Source organism: Callospermophilus lateralis, chromosome 15, assembly GCF_048772815.1.
Source record: "Callospermophilus lateralis isolate mCalLat2 chromosome 15, mCalLat2.hap1, whole genome shotgun sequence".
Taxonomy (NCBI): Eukaryota; Metazoa; Chordata; class Mammalia; order Rodentia; family Sciuridae; genus Callospermophilus; species Callospermophilus lateralis.
Window position 1 is genome coordinate 60,976,998 of NC_135319.1, and position 19,047 is coordinate 60,996,044.

The 19,047-nt window shown below is 39.4% G+C and overlaps 1 protein-coding gene across 2 annotated transcripts in view; it reads right to left on the bottom strand.

Moving 5' to 3' along the window:
• The window catches only part of Myof (myoferlin), a 156,330-nt gene that overhangs the window by 54,730 nt on the left and 82,553 nt on the right, over nucleotides 1–19,047 (bottom strand). For both annotated transcript variants that reach the window (XM_076835349.1, XM_076835348.1), the window contains 8 exons: nucleotides 16,856–17,033; nucleotides 15,197–15,321; nucleotides 13,712–13,818; nucleotides 11,310–11,502; nucleotides 9,639–9,794; nucleotides 6,479–6,610; nucleotides 3,610–3,773; nucleotides 1,307–1,421 (listed from right to left, as the gene is read on the bottom strand). In XM_076835349.1, coding sequence (XP_076691464.1) covers nucleotides 1,307–1,421; nucleotides 3,610–3,773; nucleotides 6,479–6,610; nucleotides 9,639–9,794; nucleotides 11,310–11,502; nucleotides 13,712–13,818; nucleotides 15,197–15,321; nucleotides 16,856–17,033 — 1,170 coding nt within the window. The remainder of the gene's footprint in view (nucleotides 1–1,306; nucleotides 1,422–3,609; nucleotides 3,774–6,478; nucleotides 6,611–9,638; nucleotides 9,795–11,309; nucleotides 11,503–13,711; nucleotides 13,819–15,196; nucleotides 15,322–16,855; nucleotides 17,034–19,047) is intronic.

Here is a 19,047-nt window from a genome sequence, read left to right on the forward strand (position 1 = left end):
CTTTAAATTAACAAACTGGAAACTGAAACAACAGCCGTGCATTCTATTCACATACTGGCAAAGCTGACACAGTGGGATGTGAGTGTTTGGGCAAATGTCTTCTCACACTGCTGCTGGGAACACGTTTATGCAACCTCTTTGAAAAGCAATTTAGCAATGTTTATAAAAATCTTACACGAATTTATATTTTGACCAAGCAAATCCAAGATCTTTCTTAGAGGTAAACCTTCTTAAGTAAATAAAAATGTATGTGGAAGTAAGAGAGAGGAAGAGAGAGAGACAAGGAGAGAAGGGTGGGGGGCATCTCATTAAAATAGAGTAGAGGAAGGGAGAGGGATAGAAATGGAGGGAGGGTATGCAGAGTACTGAGGAAAGAAATCTACCAAACTATGCTATGTTCATGTTTGAACTGACCACAATGAATCCCACGTATGTGTGTATGTATTCATATATATATATATATAATTATAATGCAACAATTAAGCAATAACAATAATAGAAGGGACATCAGTAGAGTTAAAGCAAGAGGATCTAGGAAGGAAGAAAGAAAGGGAAGGTTCTGGGGAATGATTGATCAAATTATGTTATGTGCATATGCAAATATGATACAATGAATCCCCCCTGTCACCTGTCAATTCACTGTCACATGGTTTCTAAAAACAAGACAAAACAAAACAACACTCCACTTCCAAACCCTACAGGCTTATGAGAAGGAGATTTAGCTAAATTAAGTATAGTAGGTGAATATAATAAGATATCCTAGAGGCATTTTTTTTAAAGCTCATAATATATATGTATTGATATCGAAAGCTGACCAAGATATATTATTATGTGAAAAATCAAGTTGTAGAACTGTGTATACAACACAATTTCATTCAGGTGAGGAAAAAAGAAGTTATACAATTGCTTATGAACAGAAAATGGCTTTCAATGGTTACCTTTGGGGAGCTACGAGTCAGGGAGAAGAACTCATCTTGGTTTTCTTTAAAAATGTTTGAATGTTTAAAAGGACACGAGCATGTTGTTAAGGCTTTAAAAACTAATTAAATGATAGGTGAATATTTAGCCTAAAAATCTGTACAACCTACACATCGCCACGTGGCAACATCTAGTGACCTAGGTCCCATTTCTTTTCTGCAGAAGTAACGATCAGGCAGCAGTGCCAGTTAAATTGTGAAGGGAAGACTATTTGGGGACAGAAGATGTATAAAAAGAGGGTGAAGCCCAAGCCTGGGGTGGTGGGTTCCCAGCAGCTCGTGCTTTAGAGATGACACACGAGGACTCCTCTGGAGAGCAGGCAGCTCACCGCATCAGTGTACGTGTCCTCTGCGGGTTTCCACTCGCCCCCCGGGTAACGGCTCTCATTCTGGTAGACTTCATCTGTGAACTCTGTGTGACCAGCATCGGCCTCGGTCAGTAAGCTGCGGGCGGGCAAGCACTCATGTTATCAAGGAGAAAGGGTAACCCGCAATCCCAGTTTTGCCAATGGTGGGGAGGCACCTACACCCTGGAATGGTACCAGTTCCCTCCCCGCTTGACCCTGTGGGCTCTCTGCTCCCAACTCCCATTTGAACTATCAGATTTTGCAATTCCTTAGAGAAAGGGCCTGCTGAAACAACCAGACCTAAATTGCAGAGAGCTCAGATGAGTGTGATTTCTCCTTCTTAGTAATTAGGGTGAGGACAAGGAAAACTGTTGTGGGCAGCTTCTCACAGGGATCCCAGACAGCGCCTTCCATTTCTGTTTCAGAAATACAGGGCTGTTCAGCTTTTTCTCAGTGAAACTTTTGGCTAACAGTTCAAAGAATGGGGAATCATTTCTTTGAATCCCTCCTATTTTAAAAAATGGAGTGGAGACTGTCATAAAGCCAAGAGTGGAAATATGGACTCATGGATTGCTTGATCTATGCAACACAAATTGAAGGGAGGAGTTTCAATGTTCTCCATGATTCCTAAGTTGACAGCCAAACCAAGTCATTAAAGACTCCAAACTCCATTTGGACCCTGAAGTAATCCATAATAACTCTATCTTGCCAGTTTTCCTCTTGGATTTGGAAGCATTTTTAAAAACCCACAGAAGAAACACAAAGATTTGATTCTAGCTTTCTGCCAGGTAACCAACTCAAATGAGGGTTCTTTTTTCTTTACTATCTCTGAATCTTCTCCTTCTGTATCCTCCTCTAGAATCAAGCACTGGAGAGGTATCAAAAAATAAATAATCCCAACCATTTATATAAAGTGGGCTCATTCCCTCACTTTTATGGCCCCAGAGAAAGAGAATAAAAACCCTGGCTGCTCCCTCTAGGATCCTATCTAGCCCTTACATGCTTTGACCTTTAATTTTTCCAACCACAATTCCTCCCACTGTTCTTTCTGTGCCATTCAAATCCCACTTTCCTTCTCCTCACCAACCCCCCCCAAATCCACCTGAAGCAAGCTGATCTGTCTTGGATCAAAAGCATTGATGTGCAAGCACTGGCTCTTACCAGGCTGGCTTGCTCACGTCCCTCTCTCCGCAATGGCAAGAAACAAGTGCCAGAGAGGTCAGACTCCAGTTGGGTGCCTTAAAATACAACTTTACAGTTTTGTTTCCTCCAAACTCAAGCTCAGGTTCTAATGCTATTGGCAACATTCCAGAATCAGGCTTTAGTTTCTTCCAGACTCCAGGACCCTACTCTTTCTTTTCTTTTTAATAACAGTTTTGAGACATCATTCATATACCTTACGATTCACCCTTAAATGTCTGCCTTCTACTGTTTCTTGCAGATGTTCCAGCATAATGGTTGAGTGCTGACTTGGATGTCCTGGCTTGTCTTAGCTTCCAACCCTGGCTATACCACTTACAGGTTCTGTGACTTTGGACAAGTTACTTAATCTCTCCATGAACATCTTTCATTTCTGCACATCTTACCAACTGAGGTGCAGCTGAGCTGATTGCCTTTATTATGGACTTCCTTTTCAAAGATATTTATATAGGGAACAGCCTGGAAGGCAAAGATAGTATCTCTCCCCAGAGCAAAGGGCCAGCAAGTTCACAGTTCATTATAAAAGATTTGGATTCCCTAAGCTCAGGATTCCTCTTCTGCAATGCAATCTACCATTAAGTGCAAATGTCATCAGGCCCTCTTACATCAACCTGTGGGAACTGGGGCATGGAGATCTAGAGCAAAAGTTGATGCTCTGCTATTTCTATTGCTTGGGCATTAAGGTTCTTTGTCTGTGAATGAGGAGTCATGTATCCATAAAACTGTGGCAGGCAAGTTGGTGCAAATAATGTAAAACCCCAGGCTCTTCACAATTCTTGCCTCTACCTATCTGGTAAGGATGTAGTTAAGACTAAAATGGTGTTGGTGCTCAACACACTGCTTGGCACATTCACACATAATAAATCGTGATAACTGTCATTTTTCAGGTACTTTTTATATTTGTCTGTCTTATGGGACATGGATGACATCTTTTAATTTTTTATGAATTTCTGTGGACTTACTCCTGCTCAACAGGTATTTTATAAATGTCCTGAAGAATAATGATGGAGACAACCCATTTAGCAATTTCTAAGGAAAGGTTTCACTGCCATCCTTTTTTTTTTCTCAGAGAATGAAAAACTTACCTTCTTTCAGGATCAACTATCCACTCTCCTTCCCATTCCCATCCTTTTGGAGGCAAAAAGAATTCCCTCTTGAGTTTTATTTTTCCTGTGACATCAGAAAACTTATGACGTCCCACTAATCCAGAGGTGCCCCATTTTCCAAACATGAGAGCTTGATTTTCATACTGTCAAAAAATAAAGTTAGAGAAACACTATCAGAGAGCAAGAAATAAAGCCAGTCCATACATTTTCCAAGTCCATCCAGGATTAAGCTAGACAACCACAGGAAGTGAAAAGCTTCAGGAAGTATGGACCTAACTTGAGTAGTTACTGATCATGCAGCTTTGGATAAGCCATTCATTTTCCTAAGTCTGCTGTCATTTGTAAACTGAGGATAATACTGCCATCCTCATAAAGTTATTCTGGAATTCAGAAGTGCAGGTAAGTGTGAACATGTTTAGTAAACATTGCTATCTAATACTAGTTATTTTTATTATTTTAATGGCTCCAAGTAGTTCTCTGAATCATATCTTCTAAAAACCAACAAAATCCCCAACTTATAAATATGCAGGTTCAATAAAGTTTATTTTTAAGTTTACTGCTTAGAATCTGAGACACCTTCCCCTACAGAAATAATATATAATTGATGGATTATTTCCCAGGTATTCCACAAAGAACACATCTGAAACATGATGGTCTTTTGGCATCCAGACCTTAAGTTCTGAGCCCTAATCCTCTCTAGAGTGTGGCAGGTAGACCAAGATGTTTCTAGGAAGCAGGTTTAGTGACTTTGGCTTGTATCCCTGTTTGGTTCCAAACTGGAATCTCTATTTCTCTACTGATGACCTCACTGAAAAGATGAGTTCATAAGCCATAGGAGAGTTTGGGGCTGAAGGAGGAGGGACGCAATTTGAGCAAGAGCCTGTTGGTTGAGTAAGAGCACAGTAATGTTGTCTCAGACATGGGCTCTGAGCCTGGAGGGGAGATGAGCTTCAACAGAAACTAAATGGGCTGTTGTCACAAGGGGCCCTGAAACTTAGAAATGGAGGAACAAGATGTTCCTGCCACTTCTGCTAGGAAGCCAGCATGGTTTCTAGTAAAGTCCAAGCAAGGACCTCAAAATGAAGAAAAGGACAACATAGCAGTAGAGGTGGGAAACTTAATTGGCTTTGAGGACTATGGTCTTTAGCTAGCAGCAGTGGAGGCAGGATAATAGAAAAAATATTCATGAACAAGCACATGTGAAACACCTGAAGAACTCCTAGAAATCTTGGGAGTAAAATGTTGCAGAGAAGCAAACTCTGGTATTAACACATGAAGGTAAGACACAGTGATATTTCCATTATCATTACTAATGTGCCCACCCTGGTCTTCACAGGCTGTAGAACCTGGAGAAACTATAGAGTCACACAAAACAACTGAAATGGATAGGAAAATCTCTCCACATGAGTTGATGCTTGAGCTTGGCTCTGTGTAGGGAAGTGTCTGGAAATAGAAAAAAGTGAAAGAAGCCCTGGGCTGGTTGACTGTTTCTCGGGGATTATTAGTAGCCACAGAGCTGGAGGGCTGGTGGATGCCAAGAAATCCTGCAGGAAGCCTCTCCTACATATGCCCTAAAGTCCTTACTCCACACTGCTCAGGTGGCTGGACTCCAGCACGTCTTCTATTTATCTCCATGAGCTCTTCTGTGTGTTCCACTGTTTCATAGAGTGACTCATAAATGCCCCATACCTTCCACATTGAAATTATCTGTGACGCTAATCCCTATCTCAGCTACAGAATCTGAATCCCCAGGATGGCCCTGTGAGTCTGCATGTTCAATAAAAGACCCAGTTTCTGCAATCACTGCAACAGATTGTGAGATCCTTGGGGACAAGGCCTGGCTTCTTGGTCATCTTTAATACCCAAATCAGTGCCTGGCATAAAACCATTGCTCCTTAAAAGCTTGGATGGACTGATAGGTGGATGGAGGAATGGAGAATGAATCCAATCATCATTTATCAATTCAATAAATAGTCATAAGTACCTACTATGTTCCAGGCACTACTAAATGATCGAAAAGTAAAAATTAAAGATGGCTGTTGCAGGAATACCCTTATAAATTAGCTAGAATGAAGATAGTCCCCCCTCCTTCTATTTGAACATAAAAACCCATTTGTAGAAGACAGTTCATCCAAGAATGTATCAGAAGAGACCCACCAAATACATATAGTAAGTTTAAATCAAGAAGCACTTGAAGTTAAAAATGGTGTAATAAGGAAATCAAAATAACTCTACTCTTAGCTTTATATTTTCATGAAATTATTTTTATTGTTTTAATTGTAATCAGACTTAAGTAACTAAGTAGTTTTAAACCTCAGTGAAGGTTTTACAAGTTATTTCTATTGCTTTTGAAATATTCCAGTAGCATATTCTTTGCCCTTGAAACCTATTGGAAGCTTCCCCTAAGTGGGAAATGGGTTTTCTGTGATTTAAAGACCTCTCACTCCAAGCAAGTGTTTTAAGAGCTCGTGTGTGTGTGTGTGTGTGTGTGTGTGTGCCTGTGTGTACTCAGTGTGTCCTACCATCAGGCACCAATATGACTGGGTTTTCCTGAGTTCAAGTTCTAAGAGCTCAAAGGGCATCCGCTTTGAGTGCTGCTGGCTGAGAGCGTCTCTTGGATCTATCACACAAAGGTCTTAATCACCCTCGTGTGTTCTAATGTTGAGAGACCTCAAGAGGATCTTCTCCCATCCTCTTAAATTAAGAGGATTTTAATTTTAATCATGGGATTTTAAGTGGTTGTAATGACAGCTGTAGTTATTTTTGGTATGTGAATGTTTTCCCTAAGGATGAAAAGCAAAAGTTCTTCCCCACCAAATTGGACAGATAAGGGTATCATAAAATATACCATTTCAGCAAAGACGGTGAAAGTTCCTTCTGCGAAGCTATTGAACTTCTTCTCAACAGCACTTAAGCCCAGCCAGATGTTCACTCGCAATTCCACAGGCACCTTGGGACCATTTGTTTTTTCCTGAGGATACTGTGGGAGGAACGATATTGGGTCATGTCATGTTGGGTGTTGGATGCACTGTGACATTAACATAAAGCCAAAAGCATTCTGAACATCATCTAATCATTGCTCTCACTGGCCAAACTGTCTGTTGCTTTAGTTAAAATATTTCCAAATGACCTTTCAGCAAAGACTGAAAAACAACTAAAGCAGTGCATCTCAAGAGTATGATGCACAGACTCCTGTACGTCCCAGTAGGAGGCCCACAAGGTTGAAATAATTTTCCTAAGAGAACTAACAAAAGTCTTTATCTTCTTCAGTATAATGACATTTGCACTGATGGTGCAAAGCAATGGTGGATAAAACTCTTGGTACCACAATAGGCATCAAGGCAGTAACACCAGACCATACCCAGTAGTGATAGCAGTAATAGTATGATAACTGTTCATACCTGAGTAAGAAAAATGAAATGTCAGTTTTACTAAAGAATTCTCCTGAATTTTTTTAAATATCTATTTTATTTTTATGTGGTGCTGAGGATCGAACCCAGTGCCTCACACATTCCAGGCGAGTGCGCTACCACTTGAGCAACATCCCTAGCCCCCTGAATTTTTTTTTTTAAACTAGAAAATTCAGCTGGGTACAGTGGCACATGCCTGTAATTCCAGATACTTGGGAGGCTGAGGCAAAAGAATCCCAAGTTCAAGGCCAGCTGGGCAACTTAGCAAAATAACAAATGAAAAAACAAAAAACAAAAAACAAACCAAAACAACACTGGAGATGTAGCTCAGTGGTAGAGAGTCCCTGGGTTCAATCCCCAGTACCGCAAAACAAACCAAAACAACTAAAACTAAACTGAAAAGAACTCATCTTATTAAATCTTGACCCTTGAATACAATATCTTTTTAATATTTAGCATGATAAAATGGATAGCACTTCAGCTACATATTGAAATATGATGTTTGTCTTGAGAAAACTTGTACAATTGTGTGAGTCGTGAATTGAACTACATTTTTTTTTAAATGACATACCATTTTTACCTAAAGTAACAACTGACAGACAAATATGGCCATTTAGATTTGGATATGGAGCAGATGTTTTCTTAACTATAAACAAAGTGAGCCTATCACTTCAAGAAAAATCACTATAGTTGTTGCCAATGACAAAATTCAAGCTTTCAAGTAAAAACAAAAGAGTTTTAGAAAAACTGTATCTGGCACGGTGAGCTGGATAGCTTCCCAACACATAGAGGCTCTCTGATAAGAGAAATATTTAAAAATGTGATTTATCTCAATTTGTTTCATACTGTACAATGAAAAGTTCCAACCTCAGGAAGATCTGCACAACTTAGCAAACAAATATCTTTCCAATGACCAAGGGTAACATCACAAAATATGCTTGAATCAAAGAGTCAAAGTTCTGGACAGACTAATGGATTTTAACACAGCTTAGGATGGCAAATTGATTGATATAGCTTCAATTCCACATTGAAATTAATGTTTTAAAAGCTACCATTTGAGCTTAGTGTTCTATCAAAAATGAATAACCAAAATTATCTGAAAGGGTTATTAAAATAATCCTTCCTTTTCTAATTATATATCTGTATGAGACCAGAGTTTCTTCCTATACATAAAATAACTTATTCCATCAGTTTAAATGCACAGATTTGAGAATCCATTTTTATTTCTGTTAAGGAAGACATTTAAAAAGTTTGCAAACATGTAAAACAGTATCACTCTGTTCTCTGATTTTTTTCAGAATATATCATAAAAATATATGATTCATGTTAACATGCAAGAAGTTTATGTTGTTATTTTGATGTTGTTTTGTGGTGCTGGGGATCAAACCCAGGGCTTGTGCATGCTAGGCAAGCATTCTACCATTGAGCTATATCTCCAGCCCCAGCAATTGCTATTATTAAATGAATTAATAAAAATTTTAAAATTTTCTGTTTTAATTTCTATTTTGGCAAATATTGATATATACACAACCCACATAAACAAAAGCTCTCTGGGTCTTTGATAATTTTTTTTTAAAGTTTTTTAGGAGTCTCAAAACCAAAAACCCACTGAATTAAATGGCTTATTAAACTGGATAATGAGTACTAACAAAGTAAAGCTACAAAGCAATTTCTTAAAAGCATTTTGCTGTCTATCCAGTGAGTTCCAAAACCTAATACAGAGAACGCCCCTCTGCCTTGTCTCCTGCCCCCTGTGAAGTTTTATTTATTAATCAGTTTGCTTCTACCCACTGCTGAGGTCAATTATCATTGTGGTTCTATCTCAAGTAAGATTTATTCTGCAAAAAACACTTGAAAGAAGATAATCACTCTGATTCTATTTACACCTTCCTGATTAAAGAGCAATGAGTACATTTATTAAAAGTTAGCAGATATCTCCTTATTTTAAGAGAACCCTCTTCCTCAATTCTCCCTTTTTCTTTCCCTTGGTTCTCCAAAAGCACACAGAGGTTCTTCATCAGGGTTCTGGGACTTTCTCAGAGCTGGTACAAAAATGTCAGGTGCAGGCGTGACAAGCGTTTCTCTGGGGAAGAGGTCCAGTAGATCTTACCAAGTGCTTCAAGGGGTTCATGACTCTAAAAAAAGTTCAGAACTCTTCCCTAACCTAGCAATTCTCAAAAATTTTCAATTCGAGGACTTGCTTGGTTAGAGCAACAGATTCCAAAGACTAGCAATACCACTTTCTCTTTTTTTCCCCTAAACACTCACTAAAATGAAGGGAAGAAAGGCATGCTTTGACATGAGACATTAGAGTAAGTAGACAATTCGTGCCAGAAAGCAAAGCACTTACAATGCCATGTTGATATTAATAACCAAAGACATCTAGGGAGGTGTCCATAACCGCCAGTCTACCTCAAATCACTCTGAGAATTATCACTCCTCGTTCCGGCCCAGTCTAGCTGCCATCTTAGCCAGAATGAGCTAGAAGTGATGACAGGCACCCTAGCCACCCAGTGATTAGCAAAATATAAAGAAGTCTCTTTTCCAGAATAACAGTTTTGCATTTAAGTATTTATACTACAAGTGGAAGACATGTACCTTCAAAAGGATGGTCTGGGTTTTCCCACAGTATTTCCCAGATGCATTCTCACCGCTGGTGGAGTATAAAACTTGATGTGCAGGAATTCGTGCATAAGCCAGTCTTTTTTCTCCTCGGATCATCCAGATGATAATGTCAGGCATACTGTTCTGCGGCTGGGCATATGAGATGGACGGAAAAGGAAGCAAAGCAATGGTTAGTCTAGATGCAGAGAGATGGGAGGAGACGCAGCAGACTGGACTCCCAGGACCTCATTCAGCAAAGAAGTGTTGTGATAAGGGCTCTGTCCCAAGTTCCTGAAATTCACATCTTCTAGAACCACACTGTGAGCATGCAAGGCGGGGAGTCAGGCCAAGGCTGGCCAAAGGGAATAGAGAGAATCAGAAGGAGCTTCATCCTGCAAGAGCTCTATCTGCTCTGCTCTGGGAGGTGTTTTAGGAAATGTTCCCTCTTATCATTTGAAGAAAGTCATCAGCAGCAAAGGGCTACAGGTTGCATATATTTTATAGAACACAGAGCATCTATATCCCATAATCCAATATTTGCCAAATCTAAAAATTTTAGTTCTTAACCCCCTCTTTTTTTCTGATCACTATAGAAATCTTTGAAAGTAGCAAAGCATACAAAGCAGGAAATAAAAATAACTTATAATTAAAATAAATTTCTTTCCACAAATATATTACCATATACCTGCTATGGTTTGAATGTGTCCCCCAAACTTCACTGTTGGAAACTTTGTCCCCAGTTTAACAGTGTTGGGAGGTGGGGCCTAATAAGAGGTCCTAATAATTAAGTCACAAGGGCTCTGCCCTCACTAATAAATTAATTTCAATAACTTGGGTGTGTTGGTTATGAGCATGAGTTCATCCCCCTTTTGCTTGCTCCTCTCTTTCACACTCTCTGGCCCTTCAGCTTTCTGCCATGGAATAAGGCAATAAGAAAGTCCTCACCAGGGCAGGCCCCTCAATCTTGGACTTCCTAACCTCTAGACTGTACAAAGTCTCTGGTCTTTAGAAATTACCCAATCTGTGGTATTCTGTTATAGCAAGAGGAACTAAGACATCCCTTGACATCTGACAGACAGGAGAGTTTCTTTTACTCTCTTGTTCTTCTGGGCCACCAAGGTGAGTGGCAGCTAGCATTTACCCCACATTTGCCATGTGCCCTGCACTGTGCTAAAACTTTACATGACCATCTTTAAATTTTCACACAGCAATGCCACATACTATGTCCATCTCCACTTTACAGAGGGGAAACTGAGGCTAAGGTAGGTTGAATAAACTGCCCTAAGTTATACATGGTAGATTCAGGATTTAAATCCACGTCTTTCTAACCTCAACCAAAGCTGATGGTATTTAATCCTCTGTACTACACTGATCTGCTACTACTCAAAGAATCACTCAAAATATCCTCTTGGTACTGTGGAAATCATAATTTGTCTCTTTTGAAAAAATTTTCCAGAAACCAACTCAAATTTATTTTCCTGCTCTGATTTCAATTGACTTTCACCCCCTCCCCACCCAGTAGCATCCCAAGTCCAATAAATTTTTTATTTTTTTATGTGTTCACTGATCCCATGTGACATCCTAGATACACCATCTACCACCCCAATGCTGGGGCCATTTCACAGACTCCTTCTTCCATATGTGTGTGTAGTTTAAAAGTCTTACCTCTTCAGTCAGTTGCATTAATTTATCAAGCCAGTCCTCAATTTCTAACAATGTGGACTTCACATCCGTGGCTTCAGACCTCATCCTCACTGCTGCCTCCTGTATCTGGGATAGAAATCTGTACCTCAACTTCCGGATCTGAGTATCGAGAATTGTGACATTAGCTTTTCCTTCTGTGAGGGGCAAGGTGTATCTAAAGAAGGAAAGAGAAGAAACAGTGAAGAATAACAATCTAGGTCGAAAAACTGTCATTTGCTTTTGGTTTCCATCTTGCAAACCACATCAGTCTCCTTAGGGATTCTATAAGCATTGCCTGGTTTCAGCTTCAGTGGAGGATATCTTGCATATGCAGAGCAGAAAAGGGGATTAACATTCTGAAGCAATTCCTTGGGTTTGACCTAAGGTCCATGGCGTCACACTGGGAAGAAGATGGATATGGCAGCAGCTGGGAGAAAGTGACCTTCCTTCTTTTTGCTTCCTAGAATATTTGTATGGATCCACAAAATGATGGAGGCAGTTAGAGGTTCTTTAGATGAAGTGTTAACTTTAGGACCAAGAACCTTTAGGCTGTCTACAGGTGGGCCTCAGACGGTCTAAGAAAAGCATATATGTCTTTGAAAACATGCAGGGTGACATACTTACGATTAACAATAGGCAGCCTTAGAGCTACTTATCTGGGTTAGTAAATTGTGGCTCTACCATTTACTAGTTCTTGGCTCTTGACTCAATCTCTTGTCCTACTATCTTCAAATGTGGGAGGATGATATCTATTTTTATGGAGAACATTCATATCCATGCCTACTGTACAATAAAGTCTAAATAATACTGCTCTCATCACCACCATCATCATCTCACCCTGGTCTTCTTCATCATTATTATCATCTCATCAGATTCTCAAAGGGGCCCACAAGTTCCAAAAGATTAAGAACCACTTGTGCAAGCCAAGACCCCATTCAAAATAAGACTTGGGAAGTCTAATGACTTTTGTAACCCCAAAGGGTTACAGAAAATGGGGCCAGACTTGCCTTCTGCCAGCAGCCCTTCCCCCTCACTATGGCAGCTAGTAGGACCACAGGGTGAGGTTGTCACCAACTCCAGGAAGTCCTACGCTCATTGTCTCACACAATTGTACAAGTTTTCTCAAGACAATTAGAATTTATAATCATTTGAATTTCACCCAGCTCCTTAAATGAAGGAAATCCTCGAATGATTTCCCTTAAACACTGAATTTCCTGTCACATAAAGTTAAAAAGGATTTCAATTGCATTCTTCAAAAACAGCTCATATCGTCTGCCTCAGCAAACCTTAAAGTTCCCAAGAGTTTTCTACATGAAAGTTACTAATTGTTTCTGTTTTATTTTATTAGTAAGTATGGCAATATAGGCAAATGAAGACCTTGGAATGATTCTGTAAGGCAAAAATATACATGAAAGCTCTTGGTTCAGAAGTCACACTTGAGACCTGTGTAAAATAGATACTGTGAGGCACAGGGCAGGAAGAAGGCCTGAGAGGGTGAACTCAACTCCAGGTATCAATTTACCTCTTTGGGCTTCTATTTTTCACCCATAAGATGAGGAGCCTAAGAGAGGATCCCTTAGGACTCAGTTATAAAATTCTCTGAGTGCTAAATAAGCTCCCTGGTGGTATTTTGATTTCAACTACTTTTCAATGACCCAGCTAAACCACTAGAAGGCACCAGAAGACAGGGTGACTTAGGGCAGTACCCTAGAGGGGGAAAAGTGCAGGACTCCTGCTGTTAAAGGAAAAGTCCTCAAAATGCTTTTCTTTCAAAACTTCCCTGCCCACTGCTTCATTAACATATTTAAAATGATCTTGAAGTGAATCACTTCCCTCTTTGATTTCCAAATGCAACAGATCTGAGCTGCTTCCCCAAGTCACAGCTGGCTCAGGTCCTATTTACTGGTTTTGCCACAGTGTTCACTAGGCACTCAGTAAAAGAGCAAGCAAAAAGAATGTTTCTAAAAACATGTTTGTGAATTAGGAATATTGTTCTAAAAGCCAGATGGATGCTCCACCCCCAGATGCCATTCTCTGAGAAAGCCAGGAGTCTCCCTTGGTCAGGGCGGTGGGCATCATGGATCTTGGGGAAGCACAGGCAGAGACCTGCTTCCTCCTCCCCACACCCACCCCTCCCCAATCTGCCCAGGGCTGCTTCCTGGAGTGGGGCTTCTACCTCCCCTGGCACCAAATCACAAAGCAGAGCTTTTCCTGGCAGTGATTCTGAGACTCCTCCCAGTAAAGGCCTTTTAAGAGGCCCAAATAGTTCAAATTCATTTGTTTAAACAAATAATTGAGACAATTCTAGAAGCTCTTACACTCTTAGAATTTCAGGAAGGAGAGCATGGGCTAGGAATGCTGAGATAGGAATAAGATCACTATACCTTGTGTCTTCTATAACTTCGTCTATCAGCTTCAACCACAGTTCAGCCAGCTGGTTTGCAGGAATTTTACCTTGTATGCCTGATTTTAGAGCCTCTATGTTGGATTGCTAAAGAATTTGTTAAGAGAGAAAATAGTTGATAATTGTGCATTATGCCATTATATTCAGCAAAGGCTTCACTTAAATTTCCAAGGTGGGGGGAAAACCATTAAAAACACTTTTTATAGAAAAGTCAGAGTTATTTTATTTCCCACTTAAGAATACTCACCATAGTTTAGCAGTGTTTATTTTTCTTCAAAATGTAATAATGTTAAAATGCTATTTGGCCTTTGAAACCAAATACATTGTATATCAGTGGTAACAATTATACTTAATTTAAATTGCATAATATTCTTTCCATATTTTCTTTATAACATCAAATAATATTTTTAGATTTTGTCAGAGGTTTTAGATCAAGTATAATCCCATATGTCTTGGTCCAGCTCTGGTAGTTGAGATCTTATGAAAAACTAACAATAATACACATTTTTGTGTTTATTTGTACATTTTAATTATACATATTAATAGGGATACTTCTCTACATGCATTAATCATATATAACCACGCTTTTCCCACACCCTACTACACCAAACATTAATTTTGAAATTAAAACACTAATGCTCAATGAGTTTTATCTATACGCGATAGGAACAACTTAGCATCTAAGACTTAATTAGAAATATCCCAAACATATCTTCTTTTTCCTTACTAACCTAGTTGATCAATGTCAGCAAGATGGCTAATGGCAGACATCATGTCTATGCAGTTCCATCAAAGGAAACCAACCCCCAACTTCCAACAAGGTAGTTCCTCCAGTCTGTAGCAAGAATAGAAAATATCGGGCACTGGTTCCCCTAAGCCATCTCTTCTTATGGTGAAGATTTCTACTGTACTAATAGCAAAGCCCTAAAAATTCCATATTGCTACTGGAATGAACCATTCTTCCTACACAAATTGCAGCAGAAACTATGAGTCACCTCACCCCTGCATCCTCCCTCTGCCACAATAAGAACACTTTTATCTGAGCATATGCTGCCCAGGCACAAGACTGCATTCCCCATCTTCCTTGTAGTTAAAACGTGTCTACATGACTGGGTTCTGGATAATGGAAAGTGAGTAGAGATCAAGTGTGTGACTTCTGGGTCTTTCCTAGAGTAAGGTCTCTGTCATCTTATGCCCCCTCTTTTCCCTTTCCCTTAGGCTTGAGGGCGAATGTCATGATGAGCTGCAGACAGTGCTAATTCTTAGTGATGGCAGAGCAACAAGGGGGTCCCCAACATCACTGAACTTCCCTATCAGCTTTGGATCACTTACCTCAACTGTTACTACAGAAATCACTTTTGCCTTCTTGGACCACTGCATTTAGAGATCCATGTTACAGGGGCCTATTGCATCCTGACACATAATTCACTCTGGTGAAAAGGAAATGCCAAAAAGATAAACTTACCAGCCGTTCTGCAATGACTAGGAGCGTGTTCACTGCATCCAGGCGGTGACTAATATCCTCCCAGTATGAAGTCAGAGTAACAACTGGCTTTGTGCGGGCCCAAGGCAAGTAATAATAGTAGTTTCCTGGTATAGACATGAGGAGTCAGTGGACCCTGGACCCTTAAGGTAGACAACATATTTATTAAAGAGATGTGCAGACTGAGCTACTGATTAATCCATGTGCTTGCAGAAGGACCTGGGATAATTGAGTTCTTTATTTTTTTCAATTAAGTAACAGAGATAGAGAACTCTCTTTCATTTAGCATGTTTTGAACATTTCTCTAAATTATCCCTGTGCACTGAGCCCAGCGACCTCAGGATCTTTTTAGTTATTTGGGATCATGCATCTGAATATCAATGATGATTATAAAGCATGGAGGTAGAAAATATAGAACATCAGAGATTATGTTGAATGTATTTGTTCCTGAAAACTAATTTTAAATAAATATTTTTATGAGAGGAGGGAAAAAAAAGTGTTTTTCATGTTCTTTGTAGGGCTTGCATGGAGTTTGGTAATAATTAGTACTATACTGTGATAAAGAATTAATAGCTAATGTTTTCTAGGGCATTTTGTTGTAAAACTGCTTATGCAAAAGCTAGGTAAAAAAAAAAAATTTGGCAATGCATTTAGGGTATTTGACCAGGATTCATCTCTCCCTTCTCTATGCTGTCAAACCATTTGTTGATACTTTTATTGGGGTGTTCTTATACCTTTGTCTTCTACTATGGTTTACAGTTGCTTTTTAGTATCTAAGGAGATTGATTCCAGGATCCCTGTACTGATACCAAAATTCAGGGATGCTGAAGTCCCTCACATAAAATGATGTGATAATTGCATGTAACCCCTGCAATCCTCTTGCACACTTTAAATCATTCTGGATTACTTACCAGACCTAATACAATATAAATGCTATATAAACAGTTGTTGAACTGTATTGTTTAGGGAATGATGATGAGAAAAAAGTCTGTACATGTTCAGTACAGATGCTTTTCCCCCATATATTTCAGGCCATAATAGGTCAAATCCAATGATGCAAATCTGTGGATATGGAGGGCTGACTGTATTTTATATACTACAATAGAAGCTCCTTAAAAGCAGGGACCATTTCTCACTCATCTTTGTTCAAAAACTGACTGCTATTTCATCCTGACAACACTTCTGAAGAACATGAAGAAACTGAAGGTTAAAATTAGGTGATGTGGTCAGGATCACAGTGCTGGTGAAGACTTGATGTTTCCAGTGCCTGAGCCTGAGTCCCATCTACTTCACCTATTCAATCCACGAAAGATTTGGGAATAGTGGGGGTAGGAGCTGATTTAGGAGCTCAATATTAATCAGAGTTGCCATCTTGGGACTTTAAAAGGCAGAGCTGGTGTTAAAGCCGGGCATGTTGGTGGGGGCAGCTCTTGACAATGGGATTTGCAAATTCTTGGGTTAGAGCTTTCTTAAAGATGCCTAAACTCCAGCCACACTCTCTTCCTCTTTTAACCTTTGCATTTCCTCTAATGCTGTGCTGAGGATAATGGCTGCCAGAGTGAGAGCAGAGTGCATGCTTCTTGTCCTGGGATGCACTCACTGTTAGCAAGCATAGGACCGAATGGTTAGTGTCAATCTTACCATCAAAGACAGCACGGCTGTATTGAGTTGTTGATGCCAAGGGCTTACAGGTCGTGTCAAACTTGTTGCCGTAGTTCCCAATGCTGACCTCAAACTGGATAGCCTCGCCAACATCTTGCAGCATGGTGGCTGAATGGAACACGGCGGACAGGCTGTACTTCCGCCTTCGCTGATATTTCTATACAGTATGAGCAGACATAGTGAAGTTCAGTGAAGTTCCTTTTGCCTGTATTTGCACACAGATTTCTAACAGATGTAATTTTAAACCCAATTGATTAGTGCTGAATTAAATACCAGTGGAGAATGATCTTGGACCCAGGAATTCCCCTTGTACTCTCACAAATGAGCAAAGAGAGAAGTGCTAAGATATACATCACTGTGTTGACTGGAATAAGGGTAAAAAGCGGCAACAATACCAAGTCTATCTGCAGGCCACAGGTTAAACAAATCAGGTTACTGTCATTTAAATGAATGAAAATTCACAAAGACTTAAGTATATCCGTAAGTGCAAAATAGAGAAAGGGTGTACCTTAAGTGAATTCATTAAATATATTTTTAAATAGTGCACGAAGGAGGTTTGGAAGAATATAACTCAAATTGTTAACAGTAGTTATATTGGAGAAGACAGATTATACAAACTTTACTTTTTAATTTATATGTTTATTTATTGGAATTGCTTAAGTATTATTTTTTCTAGTTTAGAAATAACAATAAAGCAAAACAAGCCAGACGCAGAAAGACAAATATCATGTTTTTTCTCACATGTGGAAACTAAAAAAACAAAGATGCCCTGAAAGTAGAAGAGGGACTATTATGGTCTGGAAAAGGAATGATGGGGAGAAGGAAGAAGGGAGATAAGAGTGGGGGGAAAGGAAAGGAGTGGGGGACAAGATCAATGACCGTGAAAATCATTGATTTGTACAGCTAATGCATGATAATAATTATAATAAAAAGAAATCACAATGAAGATTTTTAATGTTAGATTTTTAAATAAGTGAAAATAGGTAAACTTTCCCTTCCCTAAATTACTGGTTTGCTAGGGGCATGTGTGTGAGGAAGTTGAAGATACAGCCAACAAGAACCACACTGAGTCTATCAGCTTAACAGAAATGACCCTGAGCCCTCAGGCCTTCCTTCATGGGTACGAAAAACCTCTTGAATCTACATGCTGCCTCAAATCCTTGCTCACATGACATTTCTCCTTCTTGTTGGCCTATATCCTCGCTGAACTTTAGGCAGTTTGCGTTCTTCAGTCAAACAGCTACGCGATGGTTTAAGTAGCCATACTTTGCCATGTGTGAGGCCTTCTGCCATTTACTATTGCCTGCATCCAGAGTCTGTCCTGGAACCCTGTTGGTATCCAGTCTCTGTGCACACTTGCCCCAGCAGGAGGTGAGAACTTTGGTGTTTATCATCACAGCCACACGTTCTATGTTCCACTGGTGAACTTTTGAGACCCACAAATGACTTGACAAATTTTTCAATGTAGCCAGTTTAATTCAAAAGCCCTTAGAGAAGCATCCAGACTTGTGGTTTGAGATTGGAGGTATCACACTTTGGCATAGAATGACTTTTTGTTGTTGTATTTGTTTTCTTTCGAAAGCTACCTCACTAGCCATTTTGGGCTATAATCTAAATAGGAAAGTAGTGACCTATTTCACCTCCAGGATGTTAATAAAAATTATTTGAACCCAGTAGGATGTTTGCTAACTGATTATCTTTCCTTCATTGTCCATCTGTACCTTGGCTTTTATTCAATTAAATGAATCACAATTATAGGTGGGTCTTCTGACTTGTATGAAGCAAGAATGTGGTCATATAATTGTAGAAGTATTCATGCAATCATTTCAAAACTTTTTAAAAATTGTGGTAAAATACTAAAAAAAAAAAATGTTAGGTGTACAGTTCAATGGCAGTGGGTACATTCATATTGTTGTGCTACCATTACCAGCCATCCACACTTAGAACTCTTTTTATCTTGTAAAACTGATGCTATGTACTCCTCAAATAACAATTCTCCATTTCCCCCCTCCCTCCAGTCTATCTGTCTCCATGAATTTGACTACTCTAGATACCTCACATAAATGGAATCAGGCTGTATGTCCTTTTGCATCTGTCTTAATTCACTTAGCAGAATGTTCCCAATATCTTTTATGTTGTAGCATGTGTCAGAATTTTCCTTTTCTTTCTTT